The sequence below is a fragment of the Castor canadensis genome, chromosome 13, assembly GCF_047511655.1.
Source record: "Castor canadensis chromosome 13, mCasCan1.hap1v2, whole genome shotgun sequence".
Classification (NCBI taxonomy): domain Eukaryota; kingdom Metazoa; phylum Chordata; class Mammalia; order Rodentia; family Castoridae; genus Castor; species Castor canadensis.
In genome coordinates this window covers 8,057,789-8,076,951 of record NC_133398.1, presented here as the reverse complement: position 1 = coordinate 8,076,951, position 19,163 = coordinate 8,057,789, and the positions used below count along the sequence as shown (strand labels likewise).

The 19,163-nt window shown below is 52.1% G+C and overlaps 1 protein-coding gene across 2 annotated transcripts; it reads right to left on the bottom strand.

Moving 5' to 3' along the window:
• Positions 1–791: 791 nt before the first annotated feature.
• Positions 792–19,080, bottom strand: St6galnac6 (ST6 N-acetylgalactosaminide alpha-2,6-sialyltransferase 6). Of its 2 annotated transcripts, XM_074053129.1 has the most exons (6): positions 18,063–19,080; positions 17,378–17,497; positions 7,544–7,723; positions 5,882–6,288; positions 2,922–3,029; positions 792–2,255 (listed from the first exon to the last, which is right to left on the bottom strand). In XM_074053129.1, the coding sequence occupies exons 2-6, from the start codon at positions 17,429–17,431 to the stop codon at positions 2,033–2,035; spliced, it is 972 nt and encodes a 323-aa protein (XP_073909230.1). In that variant the 5' UTR covers positions 17,432–17,497; positions 18,063–19,080; the 3' UTR covers positions 792–2,032. The 2 variants fall into 2 exon arrangements, with proteins under 2 accessions (XP_073909230.1, XP_073909229.1); XM_074053128.1 differs by lacking the exon at positions 18,063–19,080 and having other exon boundaries at positions 17,378–18,047.
• Between the last annotated feature and the right edge of the window lie 83 nt (positions 19,081–19,163).

Sequence of the window (19,163 nt, the reverse complement as noted above, 5' to 3'; positions counted from 1 at the left end):
GCACGGCTGTGGGTCGCACCACTTGGCTTTTGTCCATTACATTCCACCCAGCTGACATTCCCTCCTTCATTAAGTAGGAGCACGTGGAATGAGAGTCAAGTGCAAGGTGTCATTCTTGCTGCCCAGCCCCGGTGGTCCACCATCCTGATGGCAGGGAGCCTAGGAGGGTTTCTCTTTCCATCCCCAGATGCCCCGGGGAGATCCGAGCAGGCTGCCTGCCCTTGTCCCACACAGTCACCCTTTGTTAGGCCTTGGTCTCAGTGGTATCTTATCTGCCTAAACAGGCTGTAATCTCAGGAGTCAGCCTGGTGTGCTAAGCAGCAACACGAGTGTCCCCCACCAGACTCCTGATCCTGATAGGCCTGGCAGGAAATTTCCCTGTCCTCAGGCCTCCAGGCCCTAGAGCCGACCTCTGGCCCCACCCTGCCTGCCACCCTCCAGACCCTGGCCTTTTCCCTCCTTTTCTCAAAATCTGCTCCTGGAGGCTAGTGTCTTCCCCCCAACCTTTGCAGGAATTCTTCCTAGAACTTGGGGTGCTCCAGAACTTGAGCAGTGTCTGGTCCTGATTTGACCACAGGGAACTGGAATTCTCATAGATGAAGTGACTTGCCCAAGGTCATACAGACAGCGTGAGGTGGGGCCAAGAAAAGCAAGGCCCCAAAGCCGTCAGGTCTGGATCCAAGATTCACCTGCCAGCTGAAAAGGCTGACTGCCACCCCTCAGCAAGGTCTGTAGGACCCCCATCTGAGCCAGAAAAAACTGAGCTCGACACAAGACACAGGACTCGAATGTGGAGCATTAGGTGTGTTTATTCCTGTACAAATCATTACAAAACCAGGTCTGGGGTTGTCACAGCCCCCCTGGCCCGATGTGCAATGGCTCATGGCTTGCCTCCTCTGCTGACCCCTCCCACTCTACAGCCTCCTCCTGGAAGCCCTTTCCTTGCAGGATCCAGAAGAGCAGGGGGCAAACACACCCAACCCAGCCCTGGCTTTAATAAATCAGGGACAGAACCCAGGTGACAAGCTCCTGGCTCCTAACAGCCATCCCAGGACCGAGGTGGGAGTGAGAATGCACCCCCAAGCCCTTGTCCTCTCCAAACAAAGGCTGCAGGGAACCCCTGGGTAGCTGGAATCCCCCTTCCTCAGCCCCAAAGGCTCCTCCAACAGGTGGAGACCCCAGCTGCTGGAGGGCAGAAAGGAGTCCTGGCCTTTTGGGAGCCAAGCTAATGGCAGGTGGGCTACAGGCTAAGAAAACAGCTTAAGGTTTGTCCTATTTCTGTCAGTCCCCCAACCCTGGGGAGTTTGCATGAAAACACCCTAAAGTCTTCCAGAAGACAGTGGGGAAGGGCACCCCAGCTCCCCAGGGAACGGAGTCTCCCAGCAAGGAGTGGTGACTGGGAATCCAGTCTTAGGAAGGACATGGTGGTTAGTGGAGGGGATAGGAGGGTCTTGGACTCCACATTAGAACCTGCCATGGGCAGAAGGGTGCCCAGAGAGAGGGAGAGGCTTGTCTAAGCTCACTCAGGGAGAAGGCAAGACCTGGACACTGGCTCCCAGCTCTTGGGTTTCCCGACAACTTTCATGACCCCACAAATTCTCTAAGCCAGGCCTCCAGACAGCTCCCGCCTCCCCAGTCTCTATGATGCTGAGAACTGAGGGGACAACACCAAGTTTCTAGCTCCTTGGGACAAGACCCCATTGTCCCGGGTAAGTAGGGAGTGATTTGGGGTCTGTTTCTGGAGCTCTGAACCAAGGCCTCATGGGAAAGGAATGCCCTTAGCCTCAGATTGACTCAGAAAGACCCCATACCCTGACTGACTGTACTCAGACCCTGACGGGACAAGAAGAAACCCCTGACACCCTTGATTAACCACATAGAATCCAAATCCCTGATTGGCCAAGAGATACCCCAGGCCCTGATTAGCTGAAGGGTACATCCCCACGAAGGCCCTAATTGGTCAGGAGGCACTCCAGCCAGCCTTGATGGCCAGAAGACGGCCATGGTCCAGTGGCTGGGCCCACAGCCACTCCTATGGTGCCCCTCCTGAGATCCACAGACAGGATGGCCTAGGTCCAGGAGGGGTGGGAGAACGTGATGCCGTACAGCTGCGCCCAGGATGAGAAGACCCTCTTCTCTGTGATGAAGCGGTGGTGGTTGCCCTTGCGGCTGTGCTCGTTCTGGATGTAGGTGACACACTCATCTGGCCCCTTGGGCTCGTAGTAGTGGTAGGCCATGCGTTGCAGGCGGGGCCGCTGGCTGGGGCACAGCAGATGGGGCGTCAGGGCAGGGTGGGCACCAGCGGCATCCCTGCCCTTCCAGCCCCTCACCTGCTATAAGACCTCAGTGGGGGAAATCCCAGGATATACCTACCTATAGAGCGGATATAAGGAGGACTATATTTGTGACTATCAAACTTTTTTTGGTTGTAAATATTTTAAAAAATATCTTGTACACTTGCTAACGGGTTTCACTATGACTTTTTCCATAGCTGTATATATGTAATGTATTTGACCATATTCACCCCCCTTCTCTAAATGAACCGAAACTTTCCCCTCCCCCGCGAGCAGCAGTGTAGGGCAGTGGTAAGAGCCCTGAGCACTGGAGCCCAGCTCACCCCTTCCTGTTTGTGAGGCCATAGGACCCTCACCAAACATCCTCTTCACTTGGAAATGTCATTGATGAAACTCCTTACTTTGCACAATTAACATATGCTAAAACCAACAACAATAAAAACGCTTTCCTTAGTTTTCCTCATCTATGAGAATGACAGTACCTATCCCCTAGGGTTGCAGCCATGGTTGGTACATGGTCAGCACTCAGTAAAATACAGCAGTCGTCTAGTAGGCTTTTCATACAACAAAACAAAAGGACATTGTCCCTTGTATGGCACCTGGAGGGTGCCGGCCAGGGGGGCTCACCTGCAGTAGTCAGGGGGGACCATGCCATAGACGTGCACGTGGTCACACAACTCCACTGCAATTGCCACGGTAAACCAGCCTGTACTCAACCATGAATGAGACTTTTCCCTGGGGACAGAGAGGGGTCACAATGAAGGGACATGCAGGCGGGGGTGGGGAACAGGCAGGGAGGAATGGCCACTTGAAAGGAGTTTCCCAGAAACTCTTTCCACCCACCCACCGGGGTCCTGCCCCCATTTCAGTTACCCCTGGTCGGGCTGGGGGAGTGCATGTGCAGGGAGATGAGGGCATGGAGCGAGCGCCTTTGAGGGGAAGTGTGGGAATGGCATGCTGGGAATATGCTCTCGGGGAGACCAGTCACAGCTGGCATGGGAGTGACCATGACCTGCTAAAAGCAGTTGTGCCCAAGCTAGGAGCAAACTGCTAAGGGAAGACTAATCAGAGAAGGTCATGGTGGAGTGACCACAGTGCAGAGCGAGGCGTGGGAGAGCAGCCAAGAATGTGGGGCTGTGCTTCCACTACAGTGGCCACTACTTAGCGTGGGGTTGAGAGGTATGGTACTCACGCTGGTAGTGAAAAACAGAGGCAGAATATGTCACTTATAATTTTTTACACTCATTACATGTTAAACTGAAAATATTTTACATATATTTTGTGGAAGGTAATTCTTTGAAAAAGCCCACACCTCTAGCAAGACTGACAAAGAGAGAGATGACACAAATTACCAATATCAGAAGTAAAAAAAGGGATGTTACCATTCCCCCTGACAGACATGGAAAGGATAAGAAAATTCCAAAACAACCTACATATATATTGACAACTTAGATGAAATGGGCCGGCTCCTTAAAACTCATAAACTATCCAAGATGAAACAGGTAACCTGAACATCTCATAAATATCAAAGAAATTGAATTTCTAGTCAAAAAAAAAGAAGGGTCTAGGGACCCTTCTAGGGGTAGAGCATTTGCTTAGCATGCTTAGAGATCTGGGTTCAATCTCCAGCACTAAAAAAGAAAAAGCAAAACAAACCAAAACCTTCTGAGAAAGGACTCATCAGACCCAGATAATTTGGCTGGCAAACTAGCAAACATTTAAAGAGAAATAATACCAATTCTACATCATTTCGTCCAGAAAATAGAAGAAGGAATTAATGCATTTTTTGAGGCCAGCGTAATCCTGATACCAAAGCTGGGCAAAACCAGAATAATGACAAAAAACTCTGCAGGGGCTGAAGGCAGGGCTCAGGGATAGAGTGCTTGCCTAGTGTGCTCAAGGACCTATGTTCAATCCCCAGTGTCACAAAAAATAAAAACAAACAAAAAAACCTTACAGACCAATATTTCTCACAGACATAAACACAAAAATTTCAACAAAATATTAGCATATCATATCCAGCAATATTTAAAAAGAAAAATACACCACAACCAAGTGAAGTTTATTCTAGAAATGTAAACCTGATTTAATATTCAAAAAAGTCAATATAATATACTTATTAATAGTCAAGAAAAACTATGTGATCACATCAATTGCTCCCCAAAAATATTGTATAAAAAATACCCAGGGCTAGAGGAGTAACTCAACAGGTACAGTGCCTGCTTAGCAAGTACCAGGCCCTGAGTTCAAATTCCAGTAATGCAAAAACAAAAACAAAAAACCCAGTAATGGTAAAACTTCTCAGTAAACTATCAAGAGAACTTCCTAAGCCTGATAAAGATTTAGCCACCAAAAAACCCTGAAGATAACATCATTCAAAGACTGAATGCTTCTTCTGTAAGACTAGCACCAAGGGAAGAAGTCCACTTTCATTATTTCCTATACAATTAACATCATATTGAAAGTACTAGTCATTGCAATAAGGCAAGAAAAAATAAATCAGAGGCATAGATTGGAAAGGAAGTGCTAACACTGTCCTTATTTGCATAAAACATGATTATCTGCATAGAACAGTCTAAAGAATCTCTAAAAATGTCCTAGAACCAGCCTGAAGGCATGGCCCAAGTGGTAGAGCACCTGCCTACCTGACTAGCAAGCACAAAGCCCTGAGTTCAAACCCCAAAGTCCTAGAACAAATAAGTGAGTTTAGCAATTACAAGGTCAACACACAAAAACCAATCATTTTTTGATAATATATTAAGCAATGAACAACTGGGAACTGAAAATAAAACTTTAAGTATCATTTATAATAGCTCTAAAAATTTTTTAATAATAATTAAGTATAAATCTAACAAGTATGTATAGGAGCTATATGTTGAACAAATCTTGGGTTAAATACAATATAGTAAAGTTAAATGTACCTGCTTTTTTTGTTGTTTTGGTTTCATTTGTTTTTACTTTTTAAATGTGGCTATCTGAGCAGGTCATCAGTGGCTCACGCCTGTAATCCTAGCTACTCAGGAGGCAGAGTCAGGAGTATCGTGGTTCAAGGCCAGTCCAGCAAATAGTTTGCAAGACCCTATCTCAAAAATACCCAGGGCCAATCTTGAGGCCCTGAGTTCAAACCCCATTACCACCAAAAAAAAAAAAAAAAAAAAAAAAGAGGGGTGCTGATCTAGATTTTCTAGGGAGGTTATTACAGAAGAGCATGCTGGGAGTAACTGCTTAAAGCAAGGCATGCCGGGAGGACTCAAGGCTTTACATTGGGGTGACACTATGGGAAGCAAGGTTAGAAAGATGCTAGGAGCATCTGGGGAGCCTTGAGAAGAGCAGGCTGGAATCCTTGTTCCCTCAGCGTGGTGCATGCTGGGAGGAGGCCCTTCTGGGTAGATGAGGGAATTCACAGCGTGTTGGAGATGACCCATGTCAGCAGCTGGACATGCAGAGATCGCTCCTAGGAAACCTGACCAGAGGGTGACAGGAAGTGACCACACCCTCAGAGCAGTGCATGCTTAGGAGCAGCAGGGCCTCTGGGAGGAGCATGCTGAGACGGAGGCTGCTGGAGGGGGCAGGCGGGAAGCTGGTACCTGTCCTTTCCAGTCTCACCCCGGAAGAGGTCGTCAAACTGTTGCATGCGGCTGGGAGACACGGCGTAGGCCTCCATGTTGGGGAACGCCAGGCCTGCCCGTTGGATGACATGCACGAGGCTACCCTGGGGCTTCTGCATCTTGCTTGGGGGACCCCAGAAGATGAACACAGTTTCGGGGGTCCTGTTGACAAACTCCTGGGGCCTCCGCAGCACGCGGTACACGCTGGAGTGAGCCACCACGCGGAAGGTGGTTTTGTTGCCCACATCGGCCGAGTAGCCTGTGGTGGGCGCGTCGTTCATGCGGATGGTACACTCGGCCCGCTCGATCTCAGGGCCCAGCTTGGTGCCCAGAAGATGGCTGGAGCTGGTGACAATCACACACTGGTGACAACGGGAAGGCAGTGTCTGGGGAACAAGGAAAGTCAACAGCATCACAACCACTCTGTGGGCCCTGCACTCTTCCAGGAACCGTTATGCCACTTTAAACGCTGGGAAATGAAAGCCCACTTATTCAACAGCCACTAAAAATTTATAATCAGTTGGGCCCAGTGCTGGGGACAGAGCAATGAGCAAAAGACACCTGGCTCCTTCCCTCAAGAAGTGATACTGGGCCGGGTGCCAGTGGCTCACATCTATAATCCCAGCTACTTGAGAGGCAGAGATCAGGGGGACTGAGGTTCAAGACCAGCTGGGCAAATAGTTCATGAGACCCTCTCTTGAAAATATCCAACACAGGGCTAGAAACTCAGGTGGTAGAGCTCCTGCCTACCTAAGCATGTAACCCCTGAGTTCAAACCCCAGTACCGCACATAAATCAAATCAAATACCCAACACAAAAAAAGGGGCTGGAGTGGTTCAAGTGGTAGAGCGCCTGCCTAGCAACCATGAAGCCCTGAGTTCAAACCTCAGTATCACAAAAAAAAAGAGTTCTGAAGGTACAGAAAGACTCAATCAGGCGCTTATGGGCCCCTTTCCAGCCAAAGTGTTCAGAGTCAGGGCTCTCTACTCATATGCAAAGGCCCTAGGGAAAATTCAGTGAAGAGAACCTCAGGGTGAACCCCAGAAATACAACCTGGAGTTCATGGCTACTCAGAAATGACTGCCAAACAAGGGCCAGAGGGGTGACAGAGCTGAATCCTCACTACAGACCACCAGCAATGGCTTGGACTTTCTACACAGCTGCAATTGAGCAGGGGTTGGGGAAATATTCTGGCTCCTCCCCTTCCACACTGTGTGGCCTTGGATAAGTGACTTCACCTCTCTGAGCCTTAAGTGACTTCACCTCTCTGAGCCTCAACTGCCCCATCTCTTCAAGGGAAATATCAACACTGACCCTATAGGACCTGCCTAACGATTACTGATGATCACAGAGCTAGCTCAATAAAGAGCTGTCATGATTATCCCTGCGTTTGGGTTGTCCAGGACCCCGGCGTCCTGCTTCCAAGCCCAGATGCACTCCACAGAGATGTGTGGAAACCAGAGACAACAAAGGGATCCTGATTCAGGAGACCGTGGAGAGAACTGAGGGCCGCAGAGGGGCTAAAATCACCAGCAGCCAGGTCCTGGACTCATGGGGTTCGTTGAACCTTTCCTTCAGGAGGGAAGAGGCAGACGAGGAAGGAAATAGGAAGATCAACACCAGAACCAGTGGCCACTCTACCTTGTTGCCAAGAATGGGGATGTAACCGTCAGTGACACTCCACTTCTTCAGGTTGACAGGCCGACGCGTGCGGCCCCGAAGGGAGCCGTAGTGGAAGACCTCATTAGCACTGTTGGAGCTGTAGAGGATGAGGATGGTGATGAGGGCAAAGAGGATCACGAACACTGCTGATCGCTGCTCCTGGAGAGAGAGGGGGTCGTTGAGGGCGCAAGCACCCGCAGGCTAGGCCAGGCACCTCCTTGCTGAGCACCATGCAAGCTCCCGCCTGGCCTTCATGCCAGACTCATGAGGCCACCACCTGAATATTCCCTCTGTCACAGCACTGATCACACTGTCTTCAAAGTGCCATCCCCTCAATTAGGCCAGGAGCTCTGAGGACTGGGACTGGGTCGGCCTTGCACCCAAGTCCCAGAGCAGGGCCTGCAGCACAGAAGGTTTGCTGGACTGAATTGGATATGGAGTCAGGATTCCTTCCACATGCAGCTGAAAGGACAGCCAGAGACAGGTGGGGTCTTCCCCCAAACAGTAACTCTCTACCAGTTACTGACTCTCTCACATCTGCAGTTTCCACACCCACAGGTTCGGCCAACCATGGCTTGAAAGTGTAGTTAGGTCTACCATGGCGGTGTCTGTACTGAACATATACGGGGTTTCCTTGTCATTATTCCCTAAACAACACAGTATAACAACTACTTCCATAGAACCGACATTGTAAGAGGTACTACAGGTCATATAGAGACACTTAGAGTATACAGGACGATGTACACAGGTAATATGTAAATACCAAGCCATTCTATGTAAGGGGCTTGAGCATCCAAACCAACCCCGTGTATACCAGGGAATGACTATTGCCTCTCAGCTCCACGTTCACTTGTTTTGCTTGTTCTGTGAAAATGGATCTGGGCCCTTTAAATATTTTCCCTCACCAGCCAGCTGCATTAAGCATTGCCAGTAGGCGGCGCTGGAGGGCCGCTGCAGGGGGAAAGGCATTTGTGCCTGGGTTCTGGTGGGCTTGCAAGGGGAGGCTCCTCCAGCATGGGCATCTTCCCCAGTGCCCAGAGGCTAGCAGTACGCAGCAGCCATGACTGACACCAGTGCCTCAGCTCCTGCTGTGATCACAGCTTCTTCCAAGTCCACCTCCTGCCATGCACAGCAGCTTCCCCTCCCTGGGGCAGTGCCGTGGGGGGCAGGGGCAGTGGGCTACAGCAGTGGATCTCAGCCCTTGGTGTGAGGTGCTCCTTGCACCTGCTGTTCTTGCACTGAAGCTCCTTGACGGATGACTGGGTTTTCTCCTGATAAACCGGTCAGAAGTTGAAAATACCACAAGTGGGAAAATGCATTAAATTCTCTAGCCAGCTGATCATCCTGGCTTAGCAACACTGCACTGGAGAGAGTCATGGTTTCCTCTCGTGATCACAGAGCTGACTCGGAACTGCGGCTCGCCCTGTTCAGCATCACCAGAGAGGGGCATACTGCATATGCCAGCCATGGAAAAGATCAAAAATCAAGCTAGGCACCAGTGGTTCATGCCTGTAATCTTAGCTACTCGGGAGGCAGAGATCAGGAAGATTATACTTCGAAGCCAGCCCAGGCAAATAGTTCTCCTGACCCTATCTCAAAAATGCCCAACACAAAAAAGGGCTGGTGGAGTGGCTCAAGTGGTAGAGCGCCTGCCTAGCAAGTAACAGGCCCTGAATTCAAACACAAGTACTGCCAATAAAAAAAAAAAAGAAAGTCAAAAATCCTAAATCAAGTCAGACACTGGTGGCTCGCGCCTGTAATCCTAGCAACTTAGGAGGGAGAGACTGGGAGGATTGTGGTTTGAAGCCAGCCCAGGAAGACAGTTCGAGAGATCCCCATCACCAAAACAACCAGAGCAAAATGGACTGGAGGTGTGGCTCAAGTGATAGCACGAGTACTTTGTAAGCTCAAAGCCCTGAGTTCAATCCCCAGTCCCACCAAAAAAAAAAAAATAAAAGAAAGAAAAAAAGAAAGAAGTCCTAAGTAAAACCATGGTAACTCAGAGACATCTATGTTCCTTAGAATTCCAACCCCTTGTTACTCCAATGCTCTGTTATAGTTGATAATAATCAAAATACAGTGTGGCCTCCGTCCTAGACAAGACTAATACAGTCACCTCCACCCCACCTTCGAGCCTCACACTCTGCCAAGGCTGTAATAGAGCCAAGGCATACACAGGTACTCAGAAAAGCATGAATGAATGAATGCTGGGGAATCCTGACATCAGTGTGGTGCTCACATTGTGTCATTTGCTGTACACTGCTCCTCTCCTCAGCCTCTTGCTCACCTCTACCTTCCCACCCCACCTCCTGCACGCACTCCACAGTTACCACAGATAGATCAGTCAAGCGTAGGATGACAGACAGACAGGAGTTCCCAGCGTCACTCAATTGAGCAGGACTCAATCCCGGGCCTCCCAGGCATCAGCTCTCCTTGTTGATTGGACAGTCCTGGTGGCTGGACCAGAGGCGGGTCCAAAGGAGCCCATTTCACAGAGAGAAGCAAGAAGGCTCGAATGGGGATAAGAAAAGAAGGGGACTTACTTTGTTGCTACTCATCTCTCTCCGGCGTCTGCTGAGGGGTAGGGGTCAGCGTCCTGCAGGCGGCCCGGGGGGCAGGGATGTGGGGTCACACCTGCAAGCCACCAGAAAGGATTATGGCCTGGGCAACCTCCCTGGGTCTGGCTGGTCAAAGGCCTTGTCCTCTTTAACCAGAGCTCTCCTATCACCCAGAACACTAAGGCTCAGGGCTGTATCCATTTTGAGGCTCAGAAAGGGAAGGAATCTGCCTGAGGCGACACAGCTGGTGATGGCAGGGCCCTGTCTCGCTCACTGTCCATTCTCTTCCCTTAGCAAGGACTGATCCATCCACAGCAAGAGCCCCATTCACATCCTGCTCTAAACCCCGCCCTGGGTCCCGGGGTCTCCAGACTCCTTCCAGGTCATGCCTGTCTGTCCAGAACACCCTCCTTCCTGCACCCTCCTGACTCCCACTCATCCTCTAGGCCTAGGGTGGACCAGGAACCTCCCTGGCTCTTCTTCTCTTCCAAGGCTGAAAGCTCCCTGGGGGCACAGCCCACACAGGTCCTCCACAGCTAAGCAGACAGCAGGAACTGTATGGATGAACGGGTTCAGGCATTAGCCAGTGGGACCTTGGGGTCAGAGTCTGAGAGAGCCTCCTTATCTGTAATGGCTGCAATCACAGCTGTGGGCAGCCTTCCTTCCTGCCCCAGTCTGAGCCTGAGGGGAACAACCCAGCTCTGCTCCTTACTCTTCAATTCTCTCCTCCCACCTCACTGGGGCCTAGCCTTTCCCCAGGCTTCGATTTGCCCACCTGTAAACAGAACCAAGTACTTGCTTCCAGCCCACCTCCAGTAGCCAGAGGCCAGAGGATGGAAAGGGAGGGTGTGCACGGGGAGAAAACCCGGCCTGGCCTCGGGGACTCCCCGGCTCCGTGCCCTCCTCCAGGGGCCTCTCAGACCCTGTCACTATCTCCGCCTCCTGACCTAGCTGCTGTTTACTGTCACCAGGAATAGTCGGACAACCTCAGGCCAGAGCTCCACACACACACCGGCTCCTGAATGGTCAGGCCTGGCCCCACCCTCCGCAGAACCCCGCCCCCTCCCCGCTGTGCCCCCCCACCCCAGCCTCGGTGTTTCAACAAAGGCCAGCCCCTCACAGCCAGTTAGAGAGAACCCGAGCTCCCACCTGTCCCCGCTGCACAGATCTGGAAACTGAGGCTCATCAGAAGAGAACAGCAGTTTGTCCTTTGACCCACAGACCATTAGGGCAAACGACATAAGTCCGAAATCCTAGGGTCACCCCATTAGCCCTGCCGTCTCCGCCAAGCAAGGCGCTCACGGGCCCAGCCACCGCACTGAGCCGGACCTCGGCCTTACTACCCTTTCCTCTGCATGCCCCGCGCTCCAGACACCTAGAACACTCCAGGTCCCAAGCCCACCCCCCACTTTCCCACCTTTGCCTGAGCAGTGCCCTCAGCCAGGACCACGGTCCCCCTGGTCAGCCCCGTCACAGTCCTGCTCTGAGAAGGCCATGATCAGTACAGCATGTCAGGTGCCAGTGCGAATGTCAGGTCCACCACTTACTGGCTGGGGGGCCTCGAGGAAGCCATGTGACCTCTCTGAGCCTCAGCTTCCTCATCTGCGAAATGGGAATGATAAAGAGTAGGTAACTCTTGGGGTTACTGGAAGGATTCCAGCCAACATGGCAAGGGGTGCACTGACTCCATCAATGCCAGCCAGCAGCTGGTAGTCTTGGGGTTGCTCCTTGTTCAACGCCCGCGCCTAATTACGTTGTCAGGGAAACACTCCTCCTCCCCTGACCCCAACCCAGTGACTTTCCCCTAATCCTAGGGACCAGAGCCATGCTAGGCATCTCGCACTCACTGACTCCTCCTGGCACCACCGCCAGCTAAGGAAAATGAGGTTCAGAGAGGGAAAGTGCCTTGCAGGCCGCCCAGGGCCAGTGGGGGAGCCTTGCTTACTGGCGGAGCTTGCCAGGGGCTCCCCCGCGGCCGGAGCGGAACACGGGACGCGGTGAGTGAGCCTGGCACCTGGCGGGGCACCAGGGAGCGGGCCTGGCGGGGCGCGGCTGGCGCGGGCTGGGGAGGCGGCTGTCCAGAGCGTGGCCCGAGGCTGGATGTGCGCAGGAAGGGCCGGGCTCCGAGCCGGGGTGGGGGCCACACCCTGCCGTCTGTCGGGGGCTCTGCTTCTCACGCGGGGAGACGCGTGGGGGTCGGGACGGCCCCACGAGGTGCGTGGGAGGAGGCTCCGGGGAGAAGGGGGAGGGGGCTCCCAATTGCGCGGTGATGGGGACGCCGCGATCACCGGGGAAGGGGCCCGCCACCGCGCCCCCTTCGCGCCGACCTCTCCCCAACTCCGGCACTCCGGGGGTCCGGAGCCCTAACCCCTGCTCGGGAGGGAAGAGAGGCGGCCCTGCCGCAGGGTCCCCGAGCTCTACCCGGGAGTCAGCGGCAGGAGGCCCAATGAACCCCGCGAGCCTTTAGGTGCAAGGACCGGGATCTCGGGGCGCGGTTCCCCAGGGGAATTGGGTCTAGGGGAGCCTCCCGGGACCCCGCGTCAATGCCCCTCACCAGCAGTTCACGATCCTCCCTGCGCAGGCAGCCCCGCACCCCCCTCGCTCGCGCGGCCCCCGCTCACCTCCGCCGGGGAGCGCCCGGCCCCCCGCGGCCCCTGATCCCCCTCACATGGCGCCGGGAGCCGAGAGCCGGGGGTCCGCGCAGCTCTGGCCGCCCAGGCCCCGCCGCAGCCCCCGCCCGCCGGGTCCTAGCGCCGCCGCGCGCAGCCCCGGCTGGAAGGGGGCGGGGCCTCGGTGGCTCCGCCCCAGGGTGGAGCCGGTGAGGAAGGGTGAGGGGCGGTCGACCCGCGTCCTGGAGCCCCGCGGGCGCATCACTCACCCTTTTGCACAGACGTAATGACAGTGAAACTAACGACAGCCTTTCGGAGCCCTACAGTGTGAGTCTGACCCACTTCTACCTCTTCTTAATGGGAAACTGAGTCCCGGAGCGCACTGGGCTTGAACTGAGGAGTTTCTCCCTGGGCGCCTCCATCTAGGGCCTCCAGCTCCCTGCCCAGGGCCTGGAACTCAGAAGTCACCCTGGTTCACTGTTGGATTCCTGACGGCGCTGCCATGCACTAGCTCCAGCCTTGCTACACTACTTCCCCCGGGAAATGGCCAGAATAGAATTTAAAATGTCATTTCTTATAGCCAGTACCCGTGGCTCACGCCTGTAATCCTAGCTACTCAGGAGGCAGAGATTAGGAGGATCGAAGCTGGAAGCCAGCCCTGGGTAAATAGTTCGCAAGACCCTCTCTCGAATAAATCCAAAAAGGGCTGGTGGCAATGGCTCAAGTGGTACAACGCCTGCCTATAACAAGTGTGCGGCTCTCAGTTCAAACCCCAGTACCACCAAAAAAAAAAAAAAAAAAAAAAGTTACTTCTTCTAATACATCAATTTATGTGACAGTAAAAAAAAAAATCAATTTAAGTAGCCATTGTTACATAAACATCAGTACGGCCTGCCCACACACCCTCTGAGGCTGTTTAAATGAAGCACACAGTCCACGTGCACTGCCTGGAAAAGGTACTTAAGTGAAGAGAGCAAGTTGAAAGAACTGCATCTTACAGAATCACTTTGGAAAACAAAATGGTAAAATTTTCATCCCACACCTGGGTACTCGTTACCTTGGAGAAATCCTTGCAAATTACACACCAAAGCTCACAGCAGCAGGGTTTGAAATAATACAAAAGTGGAAATAGTCAAAATATTCGTCAACAGGAGAAAGGAAGTTTTTTACTGTATGGAACATTCACACCGTGGAGTATTATACAGCAGGGGAAATGCATGAGCTATGGTTACACAGACAGCTGTTAAGAGACATGGGGAGTGAAAAAGACAAATGTGAGATGAATCCAACCATACAGCATTGCTAAAGGATAAAGCAGGCAGTCTCTCACAGCCAGAGGCAGAGAGAGCTGTTATCTATTGCAGGGATGAAAATTTTAAAAGCAAAAGTCAAGAATACAGTTTTGGCTGAGAACCATGGCTCGCACCTGTAATCCTAGCTACTTGGGAGGCAGAGATCAGGAGGATCAAGGTTCAAAGCCAGCCTGAGCAAATAGTTTGAGAGACCCTACTTTGAAAGTACGCAACACAAGGGCTGGTGGAATGGCTCAAATGGTAGAGCATCTGCCTTGCAAGCACAAGGCCCTGAGTTCAAAACTCAGCACTGCCAAAAAAAAGTGTTTGCCTAGCATGCATGAGACACTGGGTTCAATCCCCAGTACAGAAAAAAACAAAAACAAAACAAAACAGAAAACACACTTCTGTCTCTAAGGGAGGAACTGACTCTAAGGGAGGAAATTAAGAGCAGTACACATGGGGATAGGTAGTAAACCCAAAACATGAAAGCGTTTGATGTCCCCACTCCAGAGGAACAATACAGAAACCTTAAAGCGACAGAGATCAACATGAGAAGGGGATCAGGAACCAGCGTAAAGATCAAGATCAGTTAGAGATGAATCAACATGGGTTGTAACACATTTGTACATGGAAGCAATGCTCGGAATCTCTGTATAGCTGTCCTTCTCTCAACTAGCAAAAATACGTGTGTTTTCTCTTCAACAAAATTAGAGATAAAGGCAGAACAGGTTCTGCCTGGAATCGAGGGGTGGAGGGGAGGTGGGGGGAGAGGGTGGGGAGAAGAGGGTAGGGACGGGGGGCGGGGGGAGAAATGACCCAAACAATGTATGCACATTGAATAAACGAATAAAAAAAAAAAAGAGCTGTACACATTGTAATACTGCTCTGATCTTTAAGTAGGGATTGAGTTCAAGAGGTTTGTAACATTAGCATACTTTTAAACTTACAAATACGATACAGATGTTTGTGTGTATCGCCATGCTTAAAAAGAATGGTGCAAAGAAGATGAAAATAAGATACCCTTGCCCATCGAGATTAAAGGGTTAGTGAAGTCAGGCTTGGTGGCTCATGCCTATAATCCCAGCTACTAGGAAGGCTGAGGCAGGAGGTTCAAGAGTGTGAAGCCAGGCTGGACTACACAGTAGACCACATCTCAAAAAAATTGTTCTTAATCATTATATAAAGTATTAATAGTGGTGGAATGATTTGGGGCTGCTCTTTTAAAAATCTTTTGCTCAACTATATTTTCCAAAAAAATATTAAGATAATGGTCACACAATGTTTTTTTTTCCTTCTTTTTCTTTAAAAAAATCCCACAGTTGTAGGCTGGGGGCAGGCAGTAGAGCCTCTGCCTAGCAAGCACAAATTCCAGTACTGCAAAAAATAAAACCTCAATGGCAGAAACCCAAATTGCCATGTCTATAAACGCTCACAAAAGGCGTGCAGCAGAGCCCATCAATGATTCCAGTGCAGGTGAGCAGGAGGGGTGAGGCCACCTTCAAGTTTAGCTGTGTAAACTTCAAGGTTGTCTGCATTGTAACAATTTGGTAAATTAACAACTTTGTTCTTAGTTAGAACAAGTGGGGAAGGAGGCAAGGTCTAGCCTCCAGATTGTAAAAGCACCAGTCATGGGGGGAGGTGGCCCACAGGAGGGGAAACGGGGCTTCCTGCCCCTCTGAGTCCACCTCCTGGCTTCCCTATTCCTGGGCTCTATTGACACCTGGCCTCACCCCATAGGACCAGAATGGAGAAGGGGGGTGGAGGTGGGGGAAGCAGACAAGAAGCCTGATGAACCTGACTGCTCAATTGTTTGGAAAAGGGAAGCCCCTAGCCCTAGGCCACACGGTAAGGTTAGAGGCTACGCCAGAGGTGGCAGCCTATCCCCAGGACTGGAACCAGAAAATGAGGTGTCCCTGGACCAAAGCCAGACCTGGAGCTCCTCCTTCAGGCCTCTGGACCCAGGCTTACTCCAGGAGGCCTGGCTTCCCTGCCTGCACCCAGAAAATAAACACAGCCACTTCCATAATAAGGATGACTGCTCCTTTGTGGGATGTTTACACTGTGCTAAGTACCTTACAAACGTACCTCACTGAACCCTAAAATAACCTATGACATGGTACTGTTAGCCCACTTTCCAGATGAAACCGAGGCTGGGATTCCACTAGGTCTGTTTAGCACCCACGGAGCTGTTCTGCAGAGTCCACAAGCCTGGGAGAGCTGGGCCAGCCTACACCAAGACACTCACAGATGGGCATCTCTGACCAGTCCTGGTGGTCCCCCCCACACACCTACCCCATGCTCTGGAAGAGCCCATGTTTCAGTCCTTCCTTCCCCTCGGAGTGGGGGTCTTGTGTGTGACAACCACCCTCCCCCCACATCTCTTTATTCCCAACCTTTTTATTTTGAGGGGGCTGTGCTAAGAATGGAACCCAGGGCCATATCAGATGCAGGAGCAGTGTTCTACCACAAAGCTGCATCCCTCCCCCCTTTAGCAAGCTGCTTTGTGGTGTGAGGATTCTTCCCTTCCATAGTATTCTGGAAAAAAACACTAGAACTCCTTCTACCATCCCAAATCCCAAATTTACAGAAACTAAAACTCAGAGCTAGGTATGGTGGTGCATACCTATAATCCCAGCATTCAGGAGACTGAGGCAGAACAGTGAGTTCCAGGCCAGTCTGGGCTGCATAATGAGACCCTGTCTCAAAAAATCAAACACCAGGACTGGAGGTGTGGTCCAAGAAGTAGAATGCCTGCCTTTGCAAGTGCAAAGTCCTGAGTTCAAATCCCACTCCTACCAAAATAAGAAAGAAAGCAACTAAAACCAAGGCTCTGAGAGGTAGGACAGGGTTTTCCCTAGACTCCCCAGAGGGTAACTACACTGAGCTCAGCAGGGAAAACCCGGCCTAAGGATTCTTGCCTTTCAGCCTCTGGAGAAGAAAGGCCAGGGAGAAGCCAGAGGGAGTGGCTGGCAGGTGAGGGCCTGGACAAGGAGCTGCTCCCAGGAAGTGCCTGAAGACCAGGACCTGAGTCTTCCCAGACAGGAGCTGGACACAGATGTCCCTAGGCCTAGTGTCCCTTTCCTCACCTGGGTAGATGAAGTTGGAGCATGAGCTCCCAGCCTGGCCCTAGGCCCCTCTAAGGAAGAAGCCCCAGGGTACCTCATACTGTGAGGCTTACCTGGCCCCTCCCTCCAGCCTCAAGTGGAGGTTGGATGGGTGGGTTGGTCCCCAGCAAGATGAGGGACAAAAGAACCAAGGTGTGGACAGGAAAACAGGCCCAAAGAGGGACTACACGACCGAGGTGCACCCTTACTCCTCAGAAATGTGGGATGGTTCCTGCCCCCCACTCACCTTCCAGCAGCCACAGGGCATGCCGTGCCCAAAGAGGGGGATCCTCGGTCTCATTGTCAGGAGAGTCTTCAGCAGTCCTGGAACCAGCCAGCAGGCCTGTATGGGGGCATCTCCAGAGGCCTGGAGAAAGTGGCTGCTGAACCTATCCTGCAGGCTACCAAGCCAGGAAGATAACTGGGCCAGCCCGGCAGTATAAACACCCCACCCAAGGGCAGGGCCAAGACAGAGAAGCCTCTGTGCTCTGGGTCCAAGGGCCAGGCCAGCATTTCCTAGGGGCAAAGAGGAGGAATAGGACACAGCCTCTCTGAGGCTGAGTGCCACCAGGACCCACAGAAGCCTGGGCCTTGGACATTCAGGTCGAGGTCATGAGCAGGGAGGCAGTTAATGGGATGGACAGCCTGCTGTCCACCTATACCAAGGCAGAGCAGGGTCAGCTGAAGGCCAACCCTATTTAAAATGCTGGTCCCCTTGTGTGAAGTGTCAACTTGACAAACCCCAGAGGTAGTCTAACATCTCAACTCATACAAGCCTGTGAGGTAGGGACTATATTAATACCTTAATAGGTGAGGAAACTGAAGCCCAGGGAAGGCACTAATTTCCCAGGGTCCCCCAGCAGGAAGTGAAGCCAGAATGAGGCTATGTCTGACTCCAGGTTCCTCTCTCTCAGCCCCCACCCCACCCTTACCTCTAATAAATTCCTGTCAGAGACCCTGGTCACTGCCAGGCCAGCGGATGTGGTTTGGCTGCCAGCCTGCTCCCCCAGCTCAGGGCTCTTCTCCCCCTCCCACTCATTCAAAACCTTCCGGGCTGCCTGGTACTCGATGGGGAGGCAGTGCTGTAGGCCAGGTGCCAAGTCTCCAGGCTCTCCTGAGAAGCCAAGGGCAAGAGTGAGAGGGCACCAGGTCACTCAGAGCCTTTAGCACAGGGCATCACACATTTTTAGGGTCCAATGCAAAGTGAAAATGTGAAGCTTCTTGTTAGAAAAAAAAAATTATGAAGAATTTCAAGTTGGTGACAACAGAGATTAAGCTGAGCTCAGGTGACTGCACAGGTCACACAAAAGCACACTGACCCCTGGGACTGAGTACTAGACCCCAAGGCTCTACCTTTAGTCTCCCAATGAAGGGGGGGTGGCAGGGCTAATCAGCTCTCGGGCCTGATTGCCTCCTAGCTCAGCCACCCCATGCTGCCTGGCAACCACCTGGACTCTGCCACATTGCCTGCTTCCTCTGTGAAGCTCCGCAACCTCATATGCAGTGGGGTGGTGAGTCTGTTTTTCCACTGCACAGGTGAGGAAAGAGATGCTCACAAACGGACAGGCATCCTCCTGGGGCCTGGTTCAGGGCTGACTCACCTCCAGTCAACACCCCCCCCACCACCACAGCACCCACCCAGGGCTGCCCTCCACCTTCCTGTCTTGGAAAGGGACCAAGTCCAGAGTTAATAGAAATTTAACTGGCTAAGTCTTTGGAATTTGACCCATGGCCAGGAAAGGGACACAGGGTGGAATTTCCTTCCCACCCAGACAAGGGGTGGAATTTCCTTCCCACCTGCAGTCCTTCCAGGTCCTAGGCTGGGGTCCCAAAAGCACAGAGCAAAGGTCCCAGAGAAGCCTGGACTTGGAGCCGCTTTCCTGGCCTGGTGGGGAAGGGGCTGGGGAGGTACCACCAGCAATGGGGCAGATAGGCACTGGCAGATGAAATGCTAAAGCCTAGCCTGCTAATTTAGGCCTGGGAAGGGCCACAGGGCTTGGCCTGCCCTCCAGTCAGCAGGTTACAGAACTGTG

What these genes read in the sequence shown, in the direction of transcription:
- St6galnac6 (XM_074053129.1), bottom strand. Translation starts at nt 17,431, where the DNA reads ATGAGACCGAGGATCCCCCTCTTTGGGCACGGCATGCCCTGTGGCTGC. An exon ending in TGCCCTGTGGCTGCTGGAAG is followed by an intron (nt 7,724 to 17,377) that starts GTGAGTGGGGGG and finishes CTCTCTCTCCAG; the next exon opens with GAGCAGCGATCAGCAGTGTT. An exon ending in GTCCCCCCTGACTACTGCAG is followed by an intron (nt 2,256 to 2,921) that starts GTGAGCCCCCCT and finishes TGCCCCAGCCAG; the next exon opens with CGGCCCCGCCTGCAACGCAT.